A 27,443-nucleotide genomic window follows, 5' to 3' on the forward strand; every position below is an offset into this window, starting at 1 on the left:
GGGTTTACTTTTACTAGGTGCCAAGTGACCCCAGGAACTAGTGTCTTCTGTACCAGAAAAAGCTCCAGAACTCTCACCCACTTGCCTGCCTCTGCCACATCTTTGCTCACTGAACAGCCATGAGAAGGCAGCTCCGGCCCAGAAGGGCTCTGGCCTTTCCATATGGTTATCGCTACAGACTTGTGAGTCTCAGGGAACAGAATACTTTGCTGCCCTTTTTTAGTGGGGTGGGTTAGGGGTTGTGTAGGTCTTGGTTTGCAGCTGGTTCTCCTTGGGATGGGCAGGAATAGTGAAGTTTAAGGAAGCCTATAATTTCAAGAGTAAGCATTGACTCCCAGCATCCCATTGCACCCTAAATTGCTGGGTTGAAGCCCCTCTTCCTATGGAACAAAGATAAGGGAAGGGTAAGATGCCAGGGAATGAGAGGTCTTCCAAATTATTTTCTTGGGAGTCTGGAATTTGAACAGACCTTTTGGAGTCCAAGAATAAAAGATTCATTCTGATAGCAGGAAATTTAGCGAAGAGAGAAGGGAAGGGGGCAGAGGAAATGAAAGGCACTGCCTACCCAGTTGTCTCAGTCCCTTTGGGTGGTACCTTCTCAGGAACCCACCTGCTCTTTTTCTAAAGCAGAAATTCCAAACTATAGCTAAAATCATAGAATCCTACACAAAAGCTGGGAGTAATCCTAGACCTCACCTCTCCAGAACCCCTTATTATGTAAAGGAGGCTGCAGAGGCTCCTGAGGCTGCTGAGAGCACTGGAGAGACTTAGTGGAAGAACCAGAGTGAGAATGCAAGTTTTTCTCACTTCTAATCTTGTGCTCTTTCCATTATATTTGCAGTATGCAATTCCACAACCCTCTGACCTTCCACCACCCATTGCCATCTTGCCTACCACCACACCCTGCCCAACACACACACACACACACACACACACACACACACACACACACACACCCTTTTGATGTCACCGTTTATCTCCAGGATGCATTACAAATTTATTTGAACCCAAAGTTCCTTTGCATTTACTTTGCTATAATTCATTAATATATGCCACACACAGTACTTTTTTGAAGGGAGGTTTATTCTGAAATATCTCCCAAAGAGGATTGTGATCTGAGCCCCAGGAGGAAAAAGCTTTTATCTATTTTTCATTGGGAATGGCCACTTACATAACCAGGTAGTTAAGTGAAGACTGTCAACAGCCAGCAGAGGAAAACATGCATTCTTCTAATCTCATATCCACCTGTGGAAGGCTTCCTTTAACTTTCCAGCAGCAATTCGTAGAATCTTTCTTTTGACATACCCAAAGTTCCTTCCAGCTCTTAAAGCAGTCACAATCTGTAGGACACATATAACTTCCTTACTTGGCTTTTCTGTGTAATGTTGCTAAAGTATTGTGTATAATTCCAATGATTTGTCAAATGGATTGGATTTTTAATGCATCAAGGGTCTTGTTCTTTGTAGGGAACACATGATCAAATTTAAAAAGAAATTATTTGATGCAGTGAATAATCTTAAGCTAATTTCTATTTTAAAATTAACCAACTCTTCAAATGTTTACAGGGCATTACTCAAAGCAGGGCACAAATTTATCCTTTGGGTCATACTGTTTGTTTATATATTTGTTTATATGTTTATATATATAAAGTGCTCAAAATGGAGCCACCCTCTGCCCTTCACTCTTCCCTTTTAGGGCAATATGATGGGCCCAGCATGCACCTACTATTATATCCCAGCACACTCACACTATCACAAGAGAGCAGTGCCACTTTGGGAAACTGACAAAAACAGACCTTTTCATTACCAAATGATTCCCTACTGGATTCTGTTAAATAGTTATTTGCACAAAAGTGCCTTCCTTGCACATTGTGAGGCTCTCTGATACCTAGAAACAGGAAAGAAGAAAAAAGGTATTTGAGGTTCCTGATCTTGAGGTATTGTGAGAGCCATAGCGAAATTAGCTCTGAGAAGATTAATTCTTCCTTGGAACATAAACCTTTAAAGACAAGCTATCTTTAATGGGATTATCATGAGATCTCATTATCTACAAATAAGATCAAGCTCAGGCCAAGCCCAGCCTCCTCCTCTGTGGAACAGAAGTAGAGGGCAGGCATATAGGCAATAAGGAGAGAAAAGGAAGTGGTTCAGAAAATATAAAGGGAATATAAATTCCTCCATGAAGAAACACTACACTTCAAATTCTCTGAGTTTCCCAGTTGCACTAGATTCTCTGGGGGCCATGATGACTACCCACTGCAGTCCACATGACTGCTGAGGGTAGGGTGACAAGTTCTGTGAGAACATTTCCCCAGAGTCAGGCAGTTATCATTGACATTTGTTCAGTACCCACTGATTACCTAGCTGTGGGCTCCACACTGTGGCAAGCCATTAAGGAGTTTAAAAATATGAGCTCTACTCCCTGGGTGCTCAGAATGTACTTTGGGAGGTCAAATGTGTACATATGTTCACACCCAAATGAAAAAGATTTAAGAACATTTATTAATCCATTCAACTTTGAGTGATAGGGTTCATTTTCCTAAGCCTTACATCATGAGTCCATGTCAGAGTCAGAAATCCTCGATTATAAGCATCTACAATCTCTTGGGAACACAGAATCTAACATATTGTTGTGCTCCATAAATCTGCTAAACCACCTCTCGGAATAGAGGAGGAACATCATTGTCCAGGGTATCGAGAGACATAGGTTCTGGGACTGTCAACTCTATCATGAACTTGCTGTGTGCCTTTGGTTAGATCCTGTCCCCTCTCTGGGCTTCAGATGGACAAGTGAATCTTCAAGATCCCTGTCAGTTCTGATATGGTGTGTGATATAAAGCTGTACATTTGAGCAAATTAGAGAGAAACCAAAGAGTGCTTATAATTAAGAGCTACATAGTGCTGGGCAGACTGAATGCTGATAGTAAAGCCTTATAATTCTACATCATTTTTACTGATTCCGAACAATCCAATTTTCTTAGCATCCTCCCCCCAATGGCATCTTTTTAAGCTGAGTGTCCTCTAAATGGCGTTTGAGGAATCAGGCAGGGAGGGGGCTACATGGAGCCCCTAGACTCTATAATTTGACACATTGAACCCCAACAGGTGCACAGGCCCCACCACTCTTCAGATTTGGACAGCAGAGAGAAGGGAATGTGCCTTCATTTTCTGCTGCTGCAGTGAGCCTTAGCAGACCCACAAAGATCAAAGATCCAACTCTCTAGCCTGTGACTGGGAGGCATTTGAAATACCATTTGGTGAATACTAGGTTTTTCTTTTCTTTGTTGTTGTTTAATTTTCTTAGAATTACTTAGAGAAGATTACCATTTCAGACCTCAAGTAATGGCTACACTCAGTCAATTAACAAATATGTGCTGACCACTTACTATATGTCCAGATTTTTGCCTATGGTATGAGATTTGGGGGTGGAGGGTCCCAGCCCTCAGTGGTCTGTTCAACCAGCTTAAGGCAGAAAGAGGTTCCAGATCATGCAACAGTCAGAAAAGCAGCAAACAGCCCCCAATCTCTTGCTTCTGTTGGGAAGGCAGTCTAAGTTTTGAGGAGGGGTACAGCAGCTGGCTTCTCTGCCTGATGTCTATCCCAGTTTTCAGCCACAACTTGGGATGGTGAAATGGGGCAGCGGAAAGTGTACAGGGTGTTAGGATGAAGCTGGTTTGGGCTAAGGATTTGCCATCATGGACACAAGTGTCTAAAACTACTCCATCCTCTAGCGTTGAGCTCAGCTCTGCCCTGACAAGCCAAAGTACAGAGGGAGGCCAAGGCCACAGGACAGAGTAGTGACATGAGTAGTCCTAGGGTAAAAGTCCAAATGCCCGAAGCTGAGAACAAAACTTGCACCTCTATGGAAAGGATATTGGGTCAAAATAGGCCTTAGAAAGGGTATTTCCTCCAAAAGAACAGAGAAAAAGAAAATCTGCCCTTGTAACAATGGGTATGTTTATGGGGAAGTAGAAATTTGAAACATCTCCAAATATTGAGTTGTTTTCTATTTATAAATGGCTCGTGGGATGTGCCATTGTAAATTTTTTTCAAAAAGTGGATTGTTTTGTCACTGTTCCAGGACAATCAGGATGAAGTAAACCAGCACTACTTAGCAGATGAAGAGGAAGAAGCAGAAGAGGCTCGGGTGATGATGGTACCCGATTTGGAGGAGGAGGAGGAAGAAGAGGAGGAAAAGGATCAGCCAACAATCAACACTTGGTGGTGGAAATTGCAGATCGTGAACGAATACCTATGGGATCTAGAGAAAAGGATGTCTCTGGCCCGAACAGGTCAGAGTTGGAGTAAGTCCCAGTTGTCCCAATGCCCCAGTTGAGTGTCCTTTCTTTTTGGCTTGGTGTCCAGGACTCGTTTACCATATGTTGGATAGCCTTGTATCCAAACTTCCCTTAGATATCATGTAAAAGGATCAATGCCTAGGGAAATGCCTGGGCTATGGGCAGATCCCATCAGAAAAAAACTCGATGTGAGTGAACAAACTTGATTATGTAGCGGAAATCCATTGGGCTCAAAATCATTTGCAATGTAGAGACAGCTAGAATGAGTTGGTATAGAACAGAATTTGTTTTTAGTTCCCAGACTTTTCACTTTCTATCTGTGTGACCTTGGGCGCATCATTTACCCTCTATGAGTCTCTGTTTCCTCTCCTGCCAAATGAGGGAAACAAATCTCTGCCTTGACGCTCTCACAGGATCAGCTGGAGCCTCCAATACGGTGTTAGAATTGTAAAGTTGAAAGTACTATGCAGAAAACTATTTCTAGAATATGAGACCCAAGTCCCTGCTAACCTGACCAAAGGTTTATAAAGCCTCCTCGTTACACCTAGGAATGTCAGAGGAGAGTCATGAGGCCTGCCCCTCGCTCCCGTTTTGGATGCTTTATGCTCCCATGGAGTACACAGAGAAATTAGGTTGTTTTTTTTTCGTTTTTGTTTTTTAATTAAATTTATTGGGGTGACAATTGTTAGTAAAATTACATAGATTTCAGGTGTACAATTCTGTATTACATCATCTATAAATCCCATTGTATGTTCATCACCCAGAGTCAGTTCTTCCATCACCATATATTCGATCCCCCTTACCCTCACCTCCCCCCCCACACCCCCACACCCCAATTACCCTCTGGCAACCACTAAACTATTGTCCGTGTCTATGAGTTTCTGTTTCTCATTTGTTTGTCTTGTTCTTTTGTTGTTTTTGGTTTATATACCACATATCAGTGAAATCACATGGTTCTCTGCTTTTTCTGTCTGACTTGTTTCGCTCAGCATTACTCTCTCAAGATCCATCCATGTTGTCACAAATGATCCTATATCATCTTTTCTCACTGCCGAATAGTATTCCATTGTGTATATGTACCACAACTTCTTTATCCATTCATCTATCGAAGGACATTTTGGTTGTTTCCATGTCTTGGCCACCGTAAACAAAGCTGCAATGAACATTGGAGCACACGTGTCTTTATCTCTAAATGTTTTCAGATTTTTTGGGTAGATACCCAGGAGAGGGATTGCTGGGTCATACGGCAATTCTATTCGTAATTCTTTGAGGAACCTCCACACTGCCTTCCATAACGGCTGCACCAGTCTGCATTCCCACCAACAGTGTATGAGCGTTCCTTTTTCTCCACAACCTCTCCAACATTTGTTACTATTTGTCTTGTTGATGATAGCCATTCTGACTGGGGTGAGGTGATATCTCATTGTGGTTTTTATTTGCATTTCTCTGATGATTAGTGATGTTGAGCATTTTTTCATATGTCTATTTGCCATTTGTATGTCCTCTTTGGAGAATTGTCTCTTCAAGTCCTCTGCCCATTTTTCAATTGGGTTGTTTGTTTTTTTGTTGTTGAGTTGCATGAGTTCCTTGTATATTCTGGATACTAGCCCCTTATCGGAGGCACTGTTAGCAAAAATCTTCTCCCATTCAGTTGGTGGCCTCTTTATTTTGTCAATGGTTTCTTTCGCTGTGCAGAAGCTTTTAAGTTTCATATAGTCCCATTCGTTTATTTTAGCTTTTACTTCCATTGCCTTTGGAGTCAAGTTCATAAAATGCTCTTTGAACCCAAGGTCCATAAGTTTAGTACCTATGTTTTCTTCTATGCAGTTTATTGTGTCAGGTCTTATGCTTAAGTCTTTGATCCATTTTGAATTGACTTTGGTACATGGTGACAAATAGCAGTCCAGTTTCATTCTTTTGCACGTGGCTATCCAATTCTCCCAGCACCATTTATTGAAGAGGCTGTCTTTGCTCCATTGTATGTTTTTAGCTTCTTTGTCAAAAATTATCTGTCCATATTTATGTGGTTTTATTTCTGGGTTCTCAATTCTATTCCATTGGTCTATGTGTCTGTTTTTCTGCCAATACCATGCTGTTTTGATTATTGTGGCCCTGTAGTACAGGCCAAAGTCAGGAAGTGTGATACCTCCATTATAGTTCTTTTTTCTTAAGATTGCTTTGGCTATTCGGGGTCTTTTGTGGTTCCAAACAAATCTGATGATTTTTTGTTCTATTTCTTTAAAATATGCCATTGGGATTTTGATGGGGATTGCATTGAATCTGTATATTGCTTTGGGTAATATGGCCATTTTAACTATGTTGATTCTTCCAATCCATGAGCATGGAATGTCTTTCCATTTCTTTGTGTCTTCTTCAATTTCTTTCAAAAATGCCTTATAGTTTTCAGCATATAGGTCTTTCACATCCTTGGTTAAGTTTATTCCTAGGTTTTTTATTCTTTTTGCTGCAATTGCAAAAGGAATTGTTTTTTTGTATTTTTTTTCTGAGATTTCATTGTTAGTATATAGGAAGGCAATGGACTTTTGTGCGTTGATTTTGTAGCCGGCAACTTTACTGTATTCGTTGATTGTTTCTAGTAGCTTTTTGGTGGAGTCTTTAGGGTTTTCTATATATAGCATCATGTCATCTGCAAAGAGTGATAATTTAACTTCTTCATTCCCAATTTGGATGCCTTTTATTTCTTTCTCTTGCCTGATTGCTCTGGCAAGGACTTCCAACACTATGTTGAAAAGCAGAGGTGATAGGGGACATCCCTGTCATGTTCCTGAACGTAGAGCAAAGGGCTTCAGCTTTTCTCCATTAATTATGAGATTAGCAGAGGGCTTGTCATATATGGCCTTTATTATGTTAAGGTATTTTCCTTCTATACCCATTTTATTAAGTGTTTTAATCATAAATGGATGTTGTATCTTGTCAAATGCTTTTTCTGCATCAATTGATATAATCATATGATTTTTGTCCTTTATTTTGTTTATGTGATGTATCACATTGATGGATTTGCGGATGTTGAACCATCCTTGTGCCCCGGGGATGAACCCCACTTGGTCGTGATGAATAATCTTTTTAATGCATTGTTGTATTCGATTTGCTAGAATTTTATTTAGGATTTTTGCATCGGTATTCATCAGAGATATTGGTCTGTAGTTTTATTTTTTTGTGCTGTCCTTGCCAGGTTTTGGTATCAGGGTAATGTTGGCCTCATAAAATGAGTTAGGGAGTACTGTCTCTTCTTCAATTTTTTGGAAGAGTTTGTGCAGAATTGGTATTAGATCCTCTTTGAAGGTTTGGTACAATTCACTAGTGAAGCCATCTGGTCCCGGACTTTTGCTTTTGGGAAGGTTTTGGATGACTGATTCAATTTCGTTACTGGTGATCGGTCTGTTTAGATTTTCCAGTTCTTCATGGTTCAGCCTTGGAAGGCTATATGTTTCTAAGAACTTGTCCATTTCTTCTAGGTTGTTGAATTTGGTGGCATATAGTCCTTCATAGTATTCTTGGATGATCCTTTGTATTTCTGTGGTGTCCGTGATAACTTCCCCTTTTACGTTTCTGATTTTGTTAATCAGTGTCTTCTCTCTTTTTATCTTAGTAAGTCTAGCCAAGGGTTTGTCAATTTTGTTAATCTTTTCAAAGAACCAGCTCTTTGTCACATTAATTTTTTCTATTGTCTTTTTGTTCTCTATTTCATTTATTTCTGCTTTAATTTTTATTATTTCCTTTCTTCTGCTGACCTTGGGTTTTACTTGTTCTTCTTTTTCTAGTTCTTTAAGGTGTAACATGAGGTTATTTATTTGGGAATTTTCTTGTTTCTTGAGATAGGCCTGTAATGAGCTAAATTTCCCTCTTAAAACTGCTTTCGCTGCATCCCAGAAATTTTGGTAGGATGTATTTTCATTGTCATTTGTTTCTATGTATCTTTTGATCTCTCCTCTAATTTCTTCTTTGACCCAGTCCTTCTTTAAAAGTATGTTGTTTAATCTCCATGTATTTGTGTTTTTTCCCGCTTTCTTTTTACAGTTGATATCCAATTTCAAAGCCTTGTGATCAGAGAATATGCATGGTATGATTTCAATCTTCTTAAATTTGTTGAGACTGATTTTATGTCCCAATATATGGTCTATCCTTGAGAATGTTCCGTGTACACCAGAAAAGAATGTATAATCTGATGTTTTAGGATGAAGTGCTCTATAAATGTCAATTATGTCCATTTCATCTAATGTGTCATTTAGGGCTACTATTTCGTTATTTATTTTCTGTTTGGATGATCTATCCATAGCTGTCAATGATGTATTTAAGTCCCCTAGTATAATTGTGTTTTGGTCAATTTCTCCCTTTAGTTCTGTTAGTAGTTGCTTGGTGTATTTCGGTGCTCCCTGATTGGGGGCATAAATATTGACGACTGTTATGTCTTCTTGTTGTACAGTCCCCTTCACCATTATGAAATGTCCATCTTTATCTCTTGTTATCTTTTTCACCTTGAAGTCTGTTTCATCTGATATCATTATGGCTACACCTGATTTTCTCTGGGTACCATTTGCTTGGAGTGTCAATTTCCACCCTTTCACTTTGAGTCTGTGCTTGTCCTTGTAGCTGAGATGTGTCTCTTGGAGACAGCATATGGTTGGGTTTAGTTTTTTGATCCAATCTGCTACTCTGTGCCTTTTTATTGGTGAGTTCAGTCCATTTACATTTAGGGTGATTATTGATATGTGAGGATTTCCTGTCATTCTATCTTTAGTTTTCTGGTAAGGCTGTGTCTCCATTGTTTCTTTGCCTTTTTGTTGTTGTCTATTATTTCTGTGTGGTGGTATTCTATGATGTTTCCCTCTGTTTCTTCTCTTATTTCAGTATATATTTCAGTTCTGGATTTTTTTTGAGTGGTTACCCTTAAGTTTATGTAAAAGAAAGTTTGATATTTAGAGTATTCCATTATCTTCAGCACGCTTACTCTCTCCATTCCCATATTCCGGTTCAGGCCTTTACTCTCCCCCATTTTGAGTTGTGGTTGCCACAAATTGTCCCTGTTGATGGTGGTCGAATAGCCTCCTTTAGTATTTCTTGTAGTGCAGGTCGTGTATTAGAAAATTCCCTCAGCTTCTGTAAGTCTGGAAAGGTCTTTATTCCTCCTTCATATCTAAAGGATATCTTTGCTGGATATATTATTCTTGGCTCATGATTTCTCTCTTTCAATAGTTTGAATATTTGGTTCCACTCCCTCCTGGCTTGTAGAGTTTCTGCTGAAAAATCTGATGATAATCTAATGGGCTTTCCTTTGTAAGTTACCGTCTTCTTTTCCCTGGCTGCCTTGAGGATTCTTTCTTTGTCGTTGATTTTAGACAGCTTCAATACAATGTGCCTTGGAGAAGGTCTGTTGGGATTGAGGTAACTAGGTGTTCTATTTGCTTCTTGGATTTGAGGGTCCAGTTCTGTCCACAAATTTGGGAAGTTCTCATCGACAATTTGTTTGAATATATTCTCTGTTCCCTTCTCTCTTTCTTCTCCTTCTGGTATGCCCATTATTCTTATATTGCTCTTTCTGATGGAGTCATAAAGTTCTTGTAGAGTTGTTTCATTTCTTTTAAGTCTCAAGTCTCTTTCTTCTTCTCTCTGTGTCATTTCCAGGTTTCTATCTTCGATGTCACTGACTCTTTTCTCCATCTGGTCAACTCTACTACCTAAGCTGGTTATTTCATTCTTAATTTCTTCTATTGAGTTCTTAATCTCCAGAAATTCTATTTGGTTCTTTTTTAAGATTTCAATCTCTTTCGTAAAATGCTCATGCTGTTCTTTGATTGAGTTTCTGAGTTCCTTTAACTGCCTATCTGTGTTTTCTTGTATCTCGTTGAGTTTTTTCAGAACTGCAATCTTGAATTCTCTGTCATTTAAGTCACATATTTCTGTATCTTTAAGTGCCTTCTCTGGAGATTTTTCACTTTCTTTCTGAGTTATCTTGTTGCCTTGGTTATTCATGGCGATTACTGGTTTACTATTTCTCTTCCTAGACATCTACAGGAGTGGCTTCTGCAATAGGTTGATAGAAAGCGGTCTTTCTTTTGTTTGCCAGTACTTGTTGGTAGAATGTTTTATTATTTCTCCAACTGCAACTTATTTTCCTTCTCCCACACAGTAATGCTATGTTTTCTCTGCACTATTCCAACTTCTCACACAATGGGGGGATTCCCTGGGAGACGGGCTTCTCCTCTGTTAATAGTTCGTCTAGGTCACAGGGCGCAGTGTCCCGGTGGGTATGCGGAGAGCTTTTGATGTTCCAAAGCTCTTCCAGCTCCTGATTCAGAGCCCGTAGGTTTCAGCAGTTCTGTTTACTCCTGCAGGGATCCGCCCAGATAGGTGGGGTCAGAGGCGGGGTGAGTTGTGAGAAGTGGCCCAGAGCAATGGCGGCAACCACCACCACAGCCCGTCCTGCTTCCACAGCTCTCTCCCCTTTGCTGGAACTAGTTGGGCTGTGAAATTGTGTTTGCAGTCCACAGTTCTCAAAACAGCAAATTTTCTGTTGTTTTGATCTGACACTGCTACTGTTTCGCTTTTAGCACCGGGCAGGTGGGGGCAGGGCGAGCTCTGGGAGGGGAGGGAGGGGGCGGCTAGTCTCAGTGCCTAAGGCTCCGTTCTCTGCTCGGCAGTGCGGGCTTAAACCACCGTTTTCAGCCTTTTTCCCTCAGTCTTTTCTCCGAGGTCTCTGCCGTGAGCGTTGGGTTCAGCCGTGTTATATGCTGTCCCCTCAGCCCTGTGGAGCCCTGGCGGAGCCCTAGCAGTCCGAGTTCTTCCCTCTCCCGCAGCTGCGGTAGTTCCGGGAAGCAGCGAGCTCCGTGCACTGAGCTAGGTCTGCGTCCTCCGCCCGCGCGTCTCCGTCTCCGCGCACTTCTCCCTTTCCTCCTCCCTCCACTCGCGCGAATCTCCCACCTGTAGGTGATTTCAGTCGGTAGTGGGCCTCTTCGTGTTGCCTGTGTGCTGTGCAGGGAGTCCTTTGTGGAGTTTTTGTTGTTCGATTCGTTGTAAATTCCAGGGGAGCTTTACAGAGGCTCACCTCACGCCGCCATTTTTCCGGAAGTTCGAGAAATTAGGTTTAAAGGGATCATTTCTAGTGATTAAGGCTGAGCCCCCATATCACTTGATCAATAGTGGAATCACATTCCTTAGCATTCCCTTTTTGTCTCACATGCTGCCAACTCTTTGACTTCATAACTTCCCAGCACTTCTCTCCCAGGGTCCTACTCACCTCTTGAACTATTATTAATGCTGAGTTGGTATAGAACAAAATCCTCAGGAGATTTTGCCTGTGGTCAAATTCACACTAGCCACAAAATTCACACTTGCCACACTCTTTGCATAGCCCAGAAACAGAGCTGTTGCTGGTTTGGAACTCAGTTAACCCACAGAAGAAAAAATAGAGGATGCCATGGATGAAATAAGAGTTCCCTAGTGTCAAGGGTCAAAGGTTCAGTCAGAGTGAAACAGCCAACCCTGTTTCCTGGAATTAGGTATAGCGGGTGTGGGGCTCTTAACAACATCCATCTCCTTTCACCCCTCCTTAGTTCTTAGCCCCACCCCTGCCCATCCCTTGAACTCTCAACTGGAACAAATGTGCCATTCAAGGAACATTCCGACATTCTGGAAGCTGCAGACAAATGTTGGACACTCATTGGGGCTCCAAAGGATACACAGCTGTTTCTTCCTTGCCTAAAGAGAACTGGAAAAACAGGCCTTGTGAAATGCAAGTGTGATTCTGGGAGAGGGTGCCATACCTTAATCCTTTAACAGCCAGTCATTTGGAACTTCACCAGAGGAAATGATCCAAATTGCTCAAGGGGAGAACAATCCACAGACCAATAAATGGCGATTAGGGAGGAATGTTCAAGTGCCCAGGGAAGATATGGCATTGGGAACACTGCACGATAGGCCATATCCAGGCCTCTGGGTAGTGGGTCTAAGGAGAGCCCAGGAATTATGGCTTCTTCTGTTTGGCTATCTATGGACAAAGGGCAAATAGTGATCCTAATGCCTAAGCCACCAGGCATACGCCTTGCTGCCTTCTTGCTTGAAAACTAGGTGCCCACTTGAGCCTGAACAATAACATGACCAACATATTCACCTGCCTATTATTATATTCCAAAAGTTTCCTTTGGTGGCTGAACAACCTCTATTCTTAGGAACTATATGTCATTTTATTGGATATTGACAAGAACCATATGAGGTAGTAATATTATTATCCCCATTTTACAGATGCAGGAACTGAGGCTTAGAGATAGTAAGTAATTTGTCTGAAGTCACATAGTTAATAAGTACCAGCACTGGAAGTCAAACCCAGGTTGGACTCTTGCCAGAACACCACACCGTCTTCATGAACTATAGCAATGGGCAATGCCCTGATGGGTAGGGCCACAGGAACTGATAGGGTGTTTTGGTGGAAGGAGTGAAGAATCGGGATTATGGGTACCAAGTCTATCCAAGATATCCAGCTCTACCCAAGTTTGGGTGGGGCATTCAGGAGAGAGCCTTGGGAAGGTTGGAGAGGTCAATGGGTTCAGATGTATATACTGTTTGGTTTTGCCTGGGGTGTGTGTGACTGAGTTAGTTAGCCTATCACAGACTCCAGGGCACAAAATACTGGGTAAGGCTGAGGGGACTCATTGCTAGTGCCATTCTCCATCTATAGTTTCCTGGCCACACATCCTGGGCAAGAAGGAAGAGATCTCGAAGGGAGATCTGAGTCTTCCGGTCCCCTAGCACGTCTCCATCTGTTGATCCACTCCCAGGATAGGGATAAGGGTAAAGGAAAGGAGGAGGTGGCACAGCGCACATCACATTAGGACAGCCAGTGGGCAGTCACCATATCATAGGCAGACAGGTGTTACTGTTTCTTCTTGAGGGACTCCAGCTGAATCAAAGTGTTCATGTTCCAGTTCTGCTTTAGTTTATCCTATGAAACACAAAGGTTCCATTTCTAGTGGGATTACTAAATAATTTTTTCTCCTTTTGTCCACTCATTTTTTTTTCAGTTAATTTTATTTGGTTCATGGTTCGATTTAAAAGTTAATATTTGGATTAGGTTTGAGGTACAGAAAAGTTAGGTGGTTTGTTTCAGTTTCTGGTTCATGATTCAGTGTAAATCTGTAGTTCCAACATCATGTCACTTGTGAGTACAGCCAGATATTATTGGTTGAGAGAGCCCCAAAGAGGACTTGAAAAGAGCTTCTCAGCAACAATCTCACTCTCATTCACCTCACTCTGTGCAGCCTAATCCTGGGGCAAACCTAATCTTAATATAGCCCACAGAGGAGGAATTCACACAACTATGTGTCTGGTCTTCTAATAATAATAATACTAGTAATAACGATGATAAACACTGCCATTTATAGAGCACTTGGTATCTGCCAGCTTCTGTGCTATGCTATTTATATGCATTATTCAAGCACTATTATTGTCCTCATTTTAGTGATGAGGAAATTGAGGTCCAGATTGGTAAAAAGCATGTTGAATATTAAAAAGCTAGGAAGTACCAATGGCATATTTTAAAGAAATAGAACAAAAAATCATCAGATTTGTTTGGAACCACAAAAGACCCCGAATAGCCAAAGCAATCTTAAGAAGAAAGAACAATAATGGAGGTATCACACTTCCTGACTTTGGCTTGTACTACAGGGCTACAATAATCAAAAGAGCATGGTATTGGCAGAAAAACAGACACATAGACCAATGGAATAGAATTGAGAACCCAGAAATAAAACCACATAAATATGGACAGATAATTTTTGACAAAGAAGCTAAAAACATACAATGGAGCAAAGACAGCCTCTTCAACAAATGGTGCTGGGAGAATTGGATAGCCACGTGCAAAAGAATGAAACTGGACTGCTATCTGTCACCCTGTACCAAAGTTAATTCAAAATGGATCAAAGACTTAAGCATAAGACCTGACACAATAAACTGCATAGAGGAAAACATAGGTACTAAACTTATGGACCTTGGGTTCAAAGAGCATTTTATGAACTTGACTCCAAAGGCAATGGAAGTAAAAGCTAAAATAAACGAATGGGACTATATGAAACTTAAAAGCTTCTGCACAGCAAAAGAAACCATTGACAAAATAAAGAGGCCACCAACTGAATGGGAGAAGATTTTTGCAAACAGTGCCTCTGATAAGGGGCTAGTATCCAGAATATACAAGGAACTCATGCAACTCAACAACAAAAAAACAAACAACCCAATTGAAAAATGGGCAGAGGACCTGAAGAGACATTTCTCCAAAGAGGACATACAAATGGCAAATAGACATATGAAAAAATGCTCAACATCACTAATCATCAGAGAAATGCAAATAAAAACCACAATGAGATATCACATCACCCCAGTCAGAATGGCGATCATCAACAAGACAAATAGTAACAAATGTTGGAGAGGCTGTGGAGAAAAAGGAACCCTCATACACTGTTGGTGGGAATGCAGACTGGTGCAGCCGTTATGGAAGGCAGTGTGGAGGTTCCTCAAAAAATTACGAATAGAATTGCCATATGAGCCAGCAATCCCTCTCCTGGGTATCTACCCAAAAAATCTGAAAACATTTAGAGATAAAGACACGTGTGCTCCAATGTTCATTGCAGCTTTGTTTACGGTGGCCAAGACATGGAAACAACCAAAATATCCTTCGATAGATGAATGGATAAAGAAGTTGTGGTATATATACACAATGGAATACTATTCGGCAGTAAGAAAAGATGATATAGGAACATTTGTGACAACATGGATGGATCTTGAGAGAGTAATGCTGAGCGAAATAAGTCAGACAGAAAAAGCAGAAAACCATGTGATTTCACTGATATGTGGTATATAAACCAAAAACAACAAAAGAACAAGACAAACAAATGAGAAACAGAAACTCATAGACACAGATAATAGTTTAGTGGTTGCCAGAGGGTAAGGGGGGTGGGGGGTGGGGGGTGGGAGGTGGGAGATGAGGGTAAGGGAGATCGAATATATGGTGATGGAAGGAGAACTGACTCTGGGTGATGAACACACAATGGGATTTATAGATGATGTAATACAGAATTGTACACCTGAAATCTATGTAATGTTACTAACAATTGTCACCCCAATAAATTTAATAAAATAAAATTTAAAAAAAAAAGCTAGGAAGTGGTAAGGTCAGGATAGGATGCAAGGAAAGACTGAATTTCAGATACAGTAGTCCCTCCTCATCCATGGGAGATACATTCCAAGACCCCTAGTGGATACCTAAACCATATATATATATATATATATATATATATATATATATATATATATATACTATGTTTTTTCCTATACATACATACCTAATTTATAAATTAAGCACAGTAAGAGATTAACAACAATAACATAATAAAACAGAACAATTATAACAATATACTGTGATAAAAGTTATGTGAATGTAGCATTAAGTAAAATAAGGTTACCTGAACACAAGCACTGTGATAACTGAGACAGTCAATCTGGTAACCAAGCCAGCTACTAAGTGACAAATAAGTGGGTAGCATATACAGCATGGATGCTCTAGGCAATGGGATGATTCACATCCTGGGCAGGATGGAGTGGGATAGCGTGAGATTTCATCACGCTACTCATCACGATGTACAATTTAAAACTTATGAATTGTTTATTTTGGGGATTTTCCACTTAACATTTTTGGACCAAGGTTGACTGCAGCAGGTAATTGAAACTACAGAAAGCAAAGCCGTGGATAAGAGGGGATTACTGTATTGTTACAGATATAGAGAAGAATATGAGGTAAGTGATAAACTTATTCCCATTTTACCTGTGAGGAAAATGGGGTGCAGAGAGGTTCTGTAACTTGCCTAAGTTCACAGGTAGAGATCACAGGTAGCAAGTGTCAATAATTAAGTACAGATTCCTCCTCCTCCCTTCCTTGTCCTGTGTTAGAGTTCTTTTTGAATAGCAGAGGCACTTAAACTTTTGCTAAAAATGAATAAGATTTCAAATAAGTGGGGTGAAACCTCACTTTGCTTTGATTAGAGGCAAGTCCAATTGGAAATTAATCAAAAGTTTGAATTATAGACTATGTGAAAAGAAATACTGTTTTCATTCCTTGCAAATACATACAATCACTGGAACCAAGTTGCTAGGACTCTTCAGGGCACCTGCTTTAATGAATAGCAAAGAATGATTTATACTTAGGACATCAACTCTTGCCCAGAGGACTACCAAGAAATTTGCCCTCTGCAGTACTTTAAACTCCCCTGTAATCTTGTTCATGGTCATCATTTGCTCAGCAAGCCCTTCCATCAGAGATGGCTGTAAATGTAAACTGCAATCCGACCTCTAACACAATTCTCACCAATTACAAATTGGTGAAATCTGAATGTGCAAGGATATACTGAATCTGGGAATTCTTTTAAAAAGCCATCTTATGTGTTTGGGTTGATTCTGGCTCATGAGTTCAAGTGAGGAGGCAGCACTTGTTGGCAAGTACTGACCACTCTTATCTTGTTCTGCAGGTGTGACCTTAGTCATTTACTTCTTTTTCTACACCTCCCTGGCTGCTGTGATCATCCTCTGCATGTACACGCTATTTCTGACCATCTCTCCTTACATGCTGACCTTCACTGAGAGGGTGAAGCCTCCTGGTGAGTGCCCAAATGCCCTGTGTTGTCAGAAGTTGCTAGACAGAAATCCGCTTACACAGTATGTTCAGCTTCAATTAATTTTGGTTCTTCCAGTAATGACTTAGGGATTCAATTATTAAGAGTAAAAGTAAAATGGTACTTCGCAAATTATGGTCTTTTTCATTTTGATTGCCCAGGGGGAAATGGTTTCATGGGAATCAATACCAAAAAATTATCCCAAGAATGGGTTAATATATACAAGACCTGTTTCCATTGCCAGGAGTTATGATCAGACCCTTCACCCATAGCCTTAACTTCAACTTCAACGTTTCTGAACCTGACACTTGGCAGCATTATGTGATTAATCTAAATGGCTTTCTGCAGGGTAAGTTCCTCCAATCGGTGCAAATATCTTTAGAAAGGTGATGGGTGTGGATTCAAAATTCACCTGGCTCAGAAATCCCACTCTTACTAACCCCAGCCCATCCTAGCCTTTCCTTACCTTGCATCCTCCTCAGCACCTGTAAATACAATCAAAATTTATGGTTGTATATTGCTTTGAAAGCATATAAGCCAACTCTCCAGCAATACGGTAAGTCCATTGAGGCAGAGAACTTGTCTTCTCTTCTTGAACACCTTACAGAACCTAGTTATGTCCTGAGCACATCCAGATGACTCAATAATGATCGATTACAAAAAAAATAATCTTGGGGGGAGGTAGTGGTGAAAAAAGAAGAGTGTTCTCCAGAGCTGGAAGATCTCTGTCTCTTACAGTTTCTCAAGCTAAGAGGATTCATTTCTTGGAGATCAGCCATCTTGAAGTCAGAGAGCAAGGGTCTTAATTTAACAGCATTTCAGAAAGTAGTTAGAGGGAGTTTAAATTACCCAGAGGTGGCAGACTCCAACATTGTGATCGGAAGTGTTTTCAAGATGCCTATCTCTATACCGTCATCATATATATTTTCAGGAACAAATGAATGGCTTTTTGAGAAGCCATTCCACAGGGTGAAAACTGAGGTAGCAGCTTGGTTAGGGTTAAACACAGATAGCTATATTTATCCAGCTATCAAACAGGAACTCCAGTGGGTTTACATTACTGATCTATCATTTGTGGGAAAAAGCCAGTTAGACTAATATGGTTGGCCTGGCCTAGCTGAAGTGGGGGATGGGTTGGGAGTGGCCAGTAGAACATGCACTTAAGTAAGAGGAAAACAATCTTTTATGTGACAGGAAGTGTTATTTAAAAGCATAAATTGTGTCCTTTAAATTTAACCCTGCATAGCAGAGTCTATCATCCCCATTTTACAAATGGGAAAACAGGCTCAGAAAGAGGAAGTAATGTGATCAAAGTCTCCCAGCAGCAGAACCAGTATTTTTTTTTTTAATTAAATTTATTGGGGTGACAATTGTTAGTAAAATTACATAGATTTCAGGTGTACAATTCTGTATTACATCATCTATAAATCCCATTGTGTGAACCAGTATTTAAACCAGCATTCATATTCTTCACATCCTTGCCATTCAAAGCATGATCCAGGGTCTAGCCGCATCAGCATCTCCTGGGAGTTTGTTAGAGAGGTAGACACTCAGGCCTCTGTTGAATCAGGATCATTTTAGCAAGATCCGCCTGTGATTTGTATGACCTTTAAAGCTTGAGAAGGAAGGGCTGCTTTTCATAATCTTTTGCTGCTGCCATATGACCAGGAGTTAGAAACTCAGCTTTGTATTAGTAATGCTTGGTGTTACTTTTGGTAAGTCTAAGCTTCAGAATCCTCACCTGCAAAATGAGGGGGGGTTCTTTATGAGTCCATGTAGTTCCATTTTGGGCCCCCAAATGTCTTGGACATCATAGCCAGTACAGTATCTCCTTTATTTTCAAAATGCTTGTGAGTTATTGCAAATGCACTGCCAGAATCTCTGATGCAGAAATCCCTCTGAGAAGCTAGTAGGTGGAGAAATACCAATTCTGATCTGATGACAGAGGTGGGGAACGTTAGGAAAAGCATTGCATTTTTCATTCCTAAGCATAGGTAATATGCCCTGTTTAAAAGGAACATACGTCTGAAATAGACATCCCAGAGTATCAATTTCATTCCCATGAGGACTGGGATTTTGCAATAATGGTCATACCCATGTCACATTATTTTTTATTTTTTATTTACTTTTTTATTAAATTTATTGGGGTGACAATTGTTAGTAAAATTACATAGATTTCAGGTGTACAATTCTGTATTACATCATCTATAAATCCCATTGTGTGTTCATCACCCAGAGTCAGTTCTCCTTCCATCACCATATATTTGATCCCCCTTACCTTCATCTCCCACCCCCCACCCCCCACCCCCCTTACCCTTTGAGAGTGTAATGCTGAGCGAAATAAGTCAGACAGAAAAAGCAGAGAACCATGTGATTTCACTGATATGTGGTATATAAACCAAAACAACAAAAGAACAAGACAAACAAATGAGAAACAGAAACTCATAGACACATGTCACATTATTTTTAATGGAACTACCTCAAGAGAAACAATGAGCACATCATTAGATTATATTTAGAAAGTTATTATTTGAACATAGTTATAGCTTTGTCTGAGGAATAATAAAGGATTAGCCATAACTGGAATAGATTTAAAACTCTGAGTTGCTTCTTCATAATATCAAACCCAGGTCACAACCATGTCTAGATGAGGATCCAGCAATACATTTGGACTTTTGCCTCTGGTGGATCACAGATACACAATCTCCTCTGAAAACCTGAGCTACTTGGAACATGAACACATGGGGGTTGGATCTAACAGGATTATCTGACTCCATCATTTAGAACCAAATGAGAAATAATGCAGTAATTTCCAAAGCCTAGATCTATGGCATTTAGTAGCCCAAAGATCAGCTCACAGATAGCCCCTTTCAGCTCTTTCCCTGGATATGTGTAACTTGGACACATGTTACATTCCATCCAATGTAAAGGAACACTTAACTCTGAGTGCTTCAGGTCTCAGTAGACAAGATCTCATGCCTTCACACTCTTGGTGGAGATGTTATGGTTGTCATTTGTTTCTGTCTTTCAATCTAAGTTTCTATTTTGCAGTGCTAACGTCCTCAGTAAAGAATGAGGAGATGGTTTATTTCTTCTTCCTCCTCCCCCTCCTTCTCTGTTTCTTCTTCTTTTTTCCCCTCCTCCTCCTTTTCTTCTTCCTCCCCCTTCCTCCTGTCCCACAAAACACACTTCTCACTCTCTTGCATCAGGTGCCTCTATTGACCTCAAAGGGAGATGTTTTCAAGGCTGAACTTAAAGAGATTTAACCCAGGAGCTTTGCCTCCTTATAAATGCCATGCCTTAACATGATCCAGTCCCTCCTCCAAAATCTGCCTACTACATGCCTATTCCTCTCCCAGAAGTAGAAGAGACAACTCTCTATGTATACAATATACCATATCTGAAAAGAAATAATGGAAAGTAGAAATTATAAAGTGATTAACATATGACCTAGAAATGGATATCCAAAAGTTCCAAGGGAATGAGAAACAAGGGGACAGGCAATCAATGTGGGCTGAGGAAACTAGCCAGGAAGTCTTCCTGGAGGCATGTTGCTGATGAAGGGCCTTGGGCACTTGATGTCATGTCACAGGGCCTAAGACAGATTGAGTGGGCTTTCCAAGGATCACAAGCAAGCTGGAAAAAATTTGAAACTAGGGAGAAGGACTAATGAAAACATGGCCTTCCCGTATAGTAGCTGTCTAACATGACCCTTTGTCACCCACACACACACTAGGTTATAATGACAGTCTTCAAAAAGAAATAAATGTAGATTGTACCCCAGGGCAGTACTTCATCCAAGATGGCAATGAGGATGAGGACAAGAAGGCCTGCCAATTTAAGCGCTCCTTCCTGAAGAACTGCTCTGGCCTGGAAGACCTACTTTTGGCTACTCTACTGGACAACCCTGCATCCTTCTAAAGATGAACAGGGTATATTTACCCTTGACACTCTGGTGATGATAAGTGGATGAGCTGGGTAGGAAGTCTCTGGACACTCCATTTCTCTTGGGCTCTGTCTTTACACACTGCAAATTTGGCCATTTTTTACTGACATCGTCAGTAATATAAACAACCAGACAAACTATCAAGCAATAATTCTTTTTTCCTCCTTGAACACTTCCTATTTCTAGTCTTCTCCCACACCTCCAAACTTGCCATTTGATGCCCTCTGTCAGGAATGAGATCCTGAGCTGTTTGTAACAGGGAATTGACATGGGGGTGGGGTGGGGGACAATTTGGTGGGAGATGAGGGTAAGGGGCATCGAATATATGGTGATGGAAGGAGAACTGACTCTGGGTGGTGAACACACAATGGGATTTATAGATGATGTAATACAGAATTGTACACCTGAAATCTATGTAATTTTACTAGCAATTGTCACCCCAATAAATTTAATAAAATTTAAAAAAAAAATGCATTTTCCTTCTCTCCTGCCATATGTGTGGGAGAGCCCTCTTGAAACCAGGAAATTCTTTCTTTACATCTCAGGTTATCTTGCTGCAGTTACTATTGTATGAATATCAGGCACAAAAAGGAGTAAGCTGACCTGCACAGTGCTGAAGATATTTTTCATTTTCTGCTTTTTGTAACTTTTCTGAGAGGGCAAAATAGATTAAGCTTATGCCTAAGGAAGGGATGACTCAAGGGAGATAAAAGACCTATTTTTACTGTCAAATCTTGTTTTATGTTTTGTTTTGTTTTTTTTTTAAAAAAATGCTGGTTTTCTTTTGATAGATGGTAGGCTTTTGTCCTGAGCTTGGAAATCCTGTGAAGGTTTCCTGCAAAGTTCAGGTAAAATGCCTTTTTGAGTAAGCATTGCTAGCACATCTGTTTCATGTAAAAATGTGGTTCATCCCTTTCAAGGGCTTGACCATGGATAGTTGACTATGGGTTAGGAAAGGGTTAATCTTGTCATAATTACACCTCCCTTTGGTAACCTCAAGTCTCCTATTTCCAGAAAGCATTCAATTCCTGTGTGGTTTTGTGTGTAGTGTGTATGTGTATGTGCTGATTTATACCTGAGAAAGCCAAAACCTGAACCTCAGCTAAGGGCCATAGCAGGGAACAACAATGTGCCAAGTCATTAACTGGGATTCTGTTTACACTTTTGCTTTTAGCTCTAATTACTTGATTCTTTGAACTAAACAAACAGCCGTTAGTCATTAGTCCCTGTTTTTATTGTTGTTTTTTTAAAATTCAAGTTTATTGGGGTGACTGACAATTGTTGGCAAAGTTACATAGATTTAAGGTGTGCAATTCTGTAATCCATCATCTATATATCACATTGTGTGTTCACCACCCAGAGTCAGTTCTCTTTCCATCACCATATATTTGATCCCCTTTGCCCTCATCTACCAACCACCTCTCTCCTTACACTCTGGTAAAGTCCCTGCTTTTAAAACTGGATTTAACTTTCTGCAGCAATGACCAGTGGCACTGGTGTTATAATAACAAATGATTACAAGGGAGTGTAAACAGAACTCCACTAATATGCTAATTAACTGTCCTTGGAGGGACCATTAATTGCTATCTCCTCTACACCAATTAGCTCCTTTGTAGGAAAAACCCCTAGACTTGGGGTTTGCTTCTTAAACTGGCTGTAGCACCCTCCTGTTTGACAACATCAACTGCACCCCCAGCCCTGGACAGTTGTCTTGCAAATGTGTGAAGCCAGGTAACTCTGTTCTCAGTACTAGAAATACAACTCAAAACTCCAATCTTGATGGTGGCAGATCAGAAAGGAGCAAAAGGCAGCATTTATTCAGCCAATGGTCCACATTCAGCAAGCATTTATTGATCACTTAGTACAGACTGGGTACTTTGCTAGGTGTTGGAAGTGCCAAGATAAATATGACTCTCTGAAATCAGGGCAATCAAGTATTGCAGGTGCTATGAAAGGTGAGGTAGGGATATTGATAAGAAAGAGGTCAGTTCCACATAGGGGGTGGTGATGCTGAAGATGAGCTTTGAAAGATGAGGCCATGTTTGCCAGATGAACAAGGTAGGAAGGACATTCATTCTGTTCACATGTACGTGACTATACGTAAATAAATATACCCACATGTGAGGTGTGACTACAAACTAGTGGAATTGATTCCACAGACCATTAATGAAAAATGAATTTCATTGTTTTTCAGAATATGTAAACACACCATAAAGACCAACTCAGTCTCAAACTAGCATATTAATTGGATTGAATCCTGCTTATAGTTCCCTAGTGGAAGGCATTCACTTTTCAGCTTGCATCGAACTTTGCTGAGAACTGTCCTTTTATATATAAAAAAGAAATATTAAGAGTCTTTATACATTCTATACTAATCAATACTGGTCAACTCCACGCCCACTTGTGGAAATCAAGCAGGATGAGGTAATTACAAGAATAAATTAAGAACTTATGGGGCCAGCCCGGTGGCTCAGGCGGTTAGAGCTCCATGCTCCTAACTCCGAAGGCTGCCGGTGCGATTCCCACATGGGCCAGTGGGCTCTCAACCACAAGGTTGCCAGTTCAATTCCTCGAGTCCTGCAAGGGATGGTGGGCTCTGCCCCCTGCAACTAAGATTAAACACGGCACCTTGAGCTGAGCTGCCTCCCGGATGGCTCAGTTGTTGGTTGGAGCGTGGGCTCTCAACCACAAGGTTGCCAGTTCAATTCCTCGACTCCCGCAAGGGATGGTGGGCAGTGCCCCCTGCAACTAAAATTGAACATGGCACCTTGAGCTGAGCTGCCACTGAGCTCCCGGATGGCTCAGTTGGTTGGAGCATGTCCTCTCAACCACAAGGTTGCCAGTTCAATTCCTCGACTCCCGCAAGGGATAATGGGCTGTGCCCTCTGCAACTAGCAACGGCAACTGGACCTGGAGCTGAGCTGCGCCCTCCACAACTAAGACTGAAAGGACAACAACTTGACTTGGAGAAAAGTCCTGAAAGTGCACACTGTTCCCCGATAAAGTCCTGTTCCCCTTCCCCCCGCCAAAAAAAAGAACTTAGCTTATACTAAGAATGATTATAGTATATTGACAGAAGTCATCACATGACCCTAGTGAGTGATTTGCTAATAGTGATGAATAATTGTCCCTTATTAGACCCAGATCTCTGCTATTTAGGGCAAAACTAATGCATAGGCAGAATGGACAATCCCCTACCTGACATGATATGATGAGGATAGACTTGTTTATTTAATCAGTTCCAGTAATGGGCCCCTCTTCCTTATCCTCCAGACTCCACCTACTGTACTTAAGCACTACAGAGAATGTGGTCAGAGATATGAGTTTAGGTAAGTGAACTGTGCACCTGGTCTAACTTCCAAAAGAACTGAGCCCACAGTGCACAAGTTGTTGTGGAATGGGATTTATTAAACATGTTCCAAATTACGCCTGCCTCAGCTCCAAAGTCCAACACTGGGAGCCAGATCCAGTATGATCCGTTGGAGAGGGGCTGGCATGGTAGGCCCTCTTGCCCTCTTGCCAGAGCAGCACCAGATACTGCAAGTGCTTTGGAGCCTTCTGTCTGGGTCCCCTAGGAACCAGCACAGAACCATACTGAGCACCTTCAGTCTCCTCACTCCAGGGCCTTCCATTAACTGTTTTTTGAACTGAAAAGCCAAGGCATAGTCTCTCCCTGAAATGCTCCTCTGGGGACATCCAGGATGAGATATGCCACATTCTGCTTTTGTGATCTTCTTGGGACAGTTGGTTGTGGGTCACACAGTGATTTCACCTGGGGTACAGGCCCCTTTAGTTCAGGCTCCAAATGAGTGACCCAGCACCCCACATATATCTGCTTTTACTTACAGAGAGGCAATGAAAACAACATCTGATCCATCAGTTACTACCCAGAGTCAGCTTCTTTTGACCTCTGCTACTACTCTTACTACAGCAAACTGACTCACGTAAGCCTATATCCCCTTCACTCTTTGCTGTCAGAAAGGGCTCAGAGGCAAAGGAAGGGCTGGCTGGGATCTATGTGAATTAGGGAGCAGCAGGCAGTAACAGAGGGGTGGTAGCCCACCTTATCAATTTATATCACTCCTTTCCATATCTGAAGGAATCTGGGATATAGTCTGGTGTAACTCATTCAGTTTACAGATGGAGAAATTAGAGTTCAGAGAGAAGTGACTTGTCCCATTACACATAACTAATCGGTGGCAGAGCCAGGAGCAGACAAAATCATTCCCATTACACTCAGTTATACCCAAATAATCCTACTTCTGTTTTTCTCCCATTTGAGGCCTTGGGGCTGTGAAGCCTTCATCTTTAACACAGAGACTTGACAAACACTAGTTCTGGTTTGATTTGTGGTCTGATATCCAAAAAGTCACATCATACTTAGTTAGAATTAGTTTTCCCCAGAGGACAATCAGATCTCTGACAGTGACTTCTGAGAGAAATGTATAATTTTTGCACTGTCCCAAGGCAGAGAAAGCATGTCATTTGCTTTAGCCATTTATGACTTGGCATCATGGGATTTACTCATTTCCCTTTTGGAGCTTATCCCATCCTGCACTGAATATCTGACCATTTCCATCTTATTACCCTCCCACACAGCCACCCCTCCTCACACTTAGAAATCATTATTCTTCCATATACAGGTTAACTACACCTCCATGCTGGCGGCAATGCACTTTACAGATGTGGTGAAGAACTAAGCCGTGCCTGTGCAGTGCCAACTGAAGGGCAAAGGCATCATAAATGATGGCATAAATAATTGTTTTGTGGGTAAGGTAATCTTTACTTTGAACATAGAAACCTAAGAACTTCAGGAGACCACACCCAGCAGTTATGTTTCTGTTTTATTTCATGTTACCCCTGATAGCACCTGAATTCTTTTTCTTCAATCAAGACACAGCCAGATGAGCACCTAAGATCATCTTTCCTTGCCTTTGACATATGTATGAAATGACATTGTGGGAGCTATTTGATTTTTCAAAAGTGGTCTCTCCTGATGACAAGTAGATTATATTAATTTCCATTCCCCACCACTTAAACTAAAACCCAGTCTTGCTGCTACACATCTCACTGCAGTATAAACACAATATCTGATAAAATTCACAATATCAATGAGGGAAATTTTCTATGATGATTATCAGTTCATCATGTTTTCTAAAACTTTGTTATTTTTAGAGCTGAAATTCCTCCCAACCAGGCTGATAACTAGTCCCCCTCCCCCTTTTCTCTCACCTGCCTGGCAAGGTCCTTCCATGGGAATCAGACCAATCCAGAATAAACCTAGGGCCACCATACCTAGGGAGCTATATATCCAAGGATGCTTGAAAAACTGGCTGACTCGCATTGGCAACTAAATACTGATTCAAAGACTAGGTTATCTTTAACTGGGACAGAAAGCAGTGCTAACTGGGTATGGTTCTGGATAGAAATGAACACTTTCCCTATGACTTTTTTTGGGAGGTGGGACCCACTGCAATGGGGGAGAACACCTACCATGGGGATGTGATGGGTATTTGATTCCTTGATCTCCGGTGTAATCATCCAAAAGCAAGCATTCCACGAACAGGGTTGTCTCAGCTTCAGGAAGAGGAGAGAACAAGGAAGAAGATCTCCATCAGCTATTTTTTCTTGTACTATTTGTTTGGTAGTAGTGTGATATTCCTTGAGACCACAAGGGATGGGTGTGTTGACCCCCCAGCTCTTGGGATTGAAATCAGAGTCTGCCAACTGATATATGGTAAGACAGAAAGCTCCTGCCAAGCCAGTCTAAATCCAAGGCCCATTAGCCAGTTTTTCATTTACTTAAAAAATAATATGAGGCAGATGTTTATCCAGGTTGTGGATCAGCACGGCTGCTTTGCCTTACTTTTGGCCATGTGGCCATTCTACTGCTTCACACTTCTACCAGGGGGAGGGCTGGGACAAGGAGAAAAAGTGAGCATTAGAGAATAACAGTGTCTCAGGGTGTGAAACAAGCTTAAATGCCACCTAGAAGCATACAGAGTCTGAATCTCCTCTATGATGTTTACCTTCTCCTCAAACAGGGAAATGGCAGTCTGGTAGTAAAGACAAACAAGTGAAGAAGTAACTACAATGTAATGTGATAAGAGTTATAAAATTAGGATGTGGAAATGCAATGGGAACATGAGGAAAATTAACTCCAGCTGGGATAGTAGCAGAGAAATTCTCATATGCAAAGTCACAATCACAGACATCATCAAAACGGCGGTGTGAGGTGAGACTCTGGAAATCTCCCCTGGAATTTACATCAAATACAACAACTATAACTCCACAAAGGACTCCCTCCACAGCAACAGGCAAGACGAAGACTCTCACTACTCGATATACCTAAAGATGGACAAATTGTGCGAGCAGGAGAGGAGGAAAGGGAGAAGTGAGGAGACAGATCGTGCGGGCGCAGGACGCAGACGTAGCTCAGTGCTACAAGCTTGCTGTATCCCAAAACTACTGCAGCTGCGGGAGAGGGAAGAACTCGGACTGCTAGGGCACCGTTTATGGCCCACAAGGC

General features: G+C 41.2%; 1 protein-coding gene across 1 annotated transcript; it reads left to right on the top strand.

Moving 5' to 3' along the window:
* The first annotated feature begins 119 nt into the window (after positions 1 to 119).
* ATP1B4 (ATPase Na+/K+ transporting family member beta 4) lies at positions 120 to 25,719 on the top strand. Its single transcript, XM_074324036.2, is given in 9 exon segments — positions 120 to 182; positions 4,081 to 4,291; positions 16,825 to 16,953; positions 17,213 to 17,317; positions 20,705 to 20,842; positions 20,845 to 20,900; positions 21,706 to 21,762; positions 24,763 to 24,858; positions 25,558 to 25,719. Coding segments are annotated over 9 exon segments (1,017 nt in total).
* Positions 25,720 to 27,443: the final 1,724 nt, after the last annotated feature.

This window comes from Rhinolophus sinicus, chromosome 18 (assembly GCF_057876585.1).
Source record: "Rhinolophus sinicus isolate RSI-liver-muscle chromosome 18, RSI-T2T, whole genome shotgun sequence".
NCBI lineage: Eukaryota > Metazoa > Chordata > Mammalia > Chiroptera > Rhinolophidae > Rhinolophus > Rhinolophus sinicus.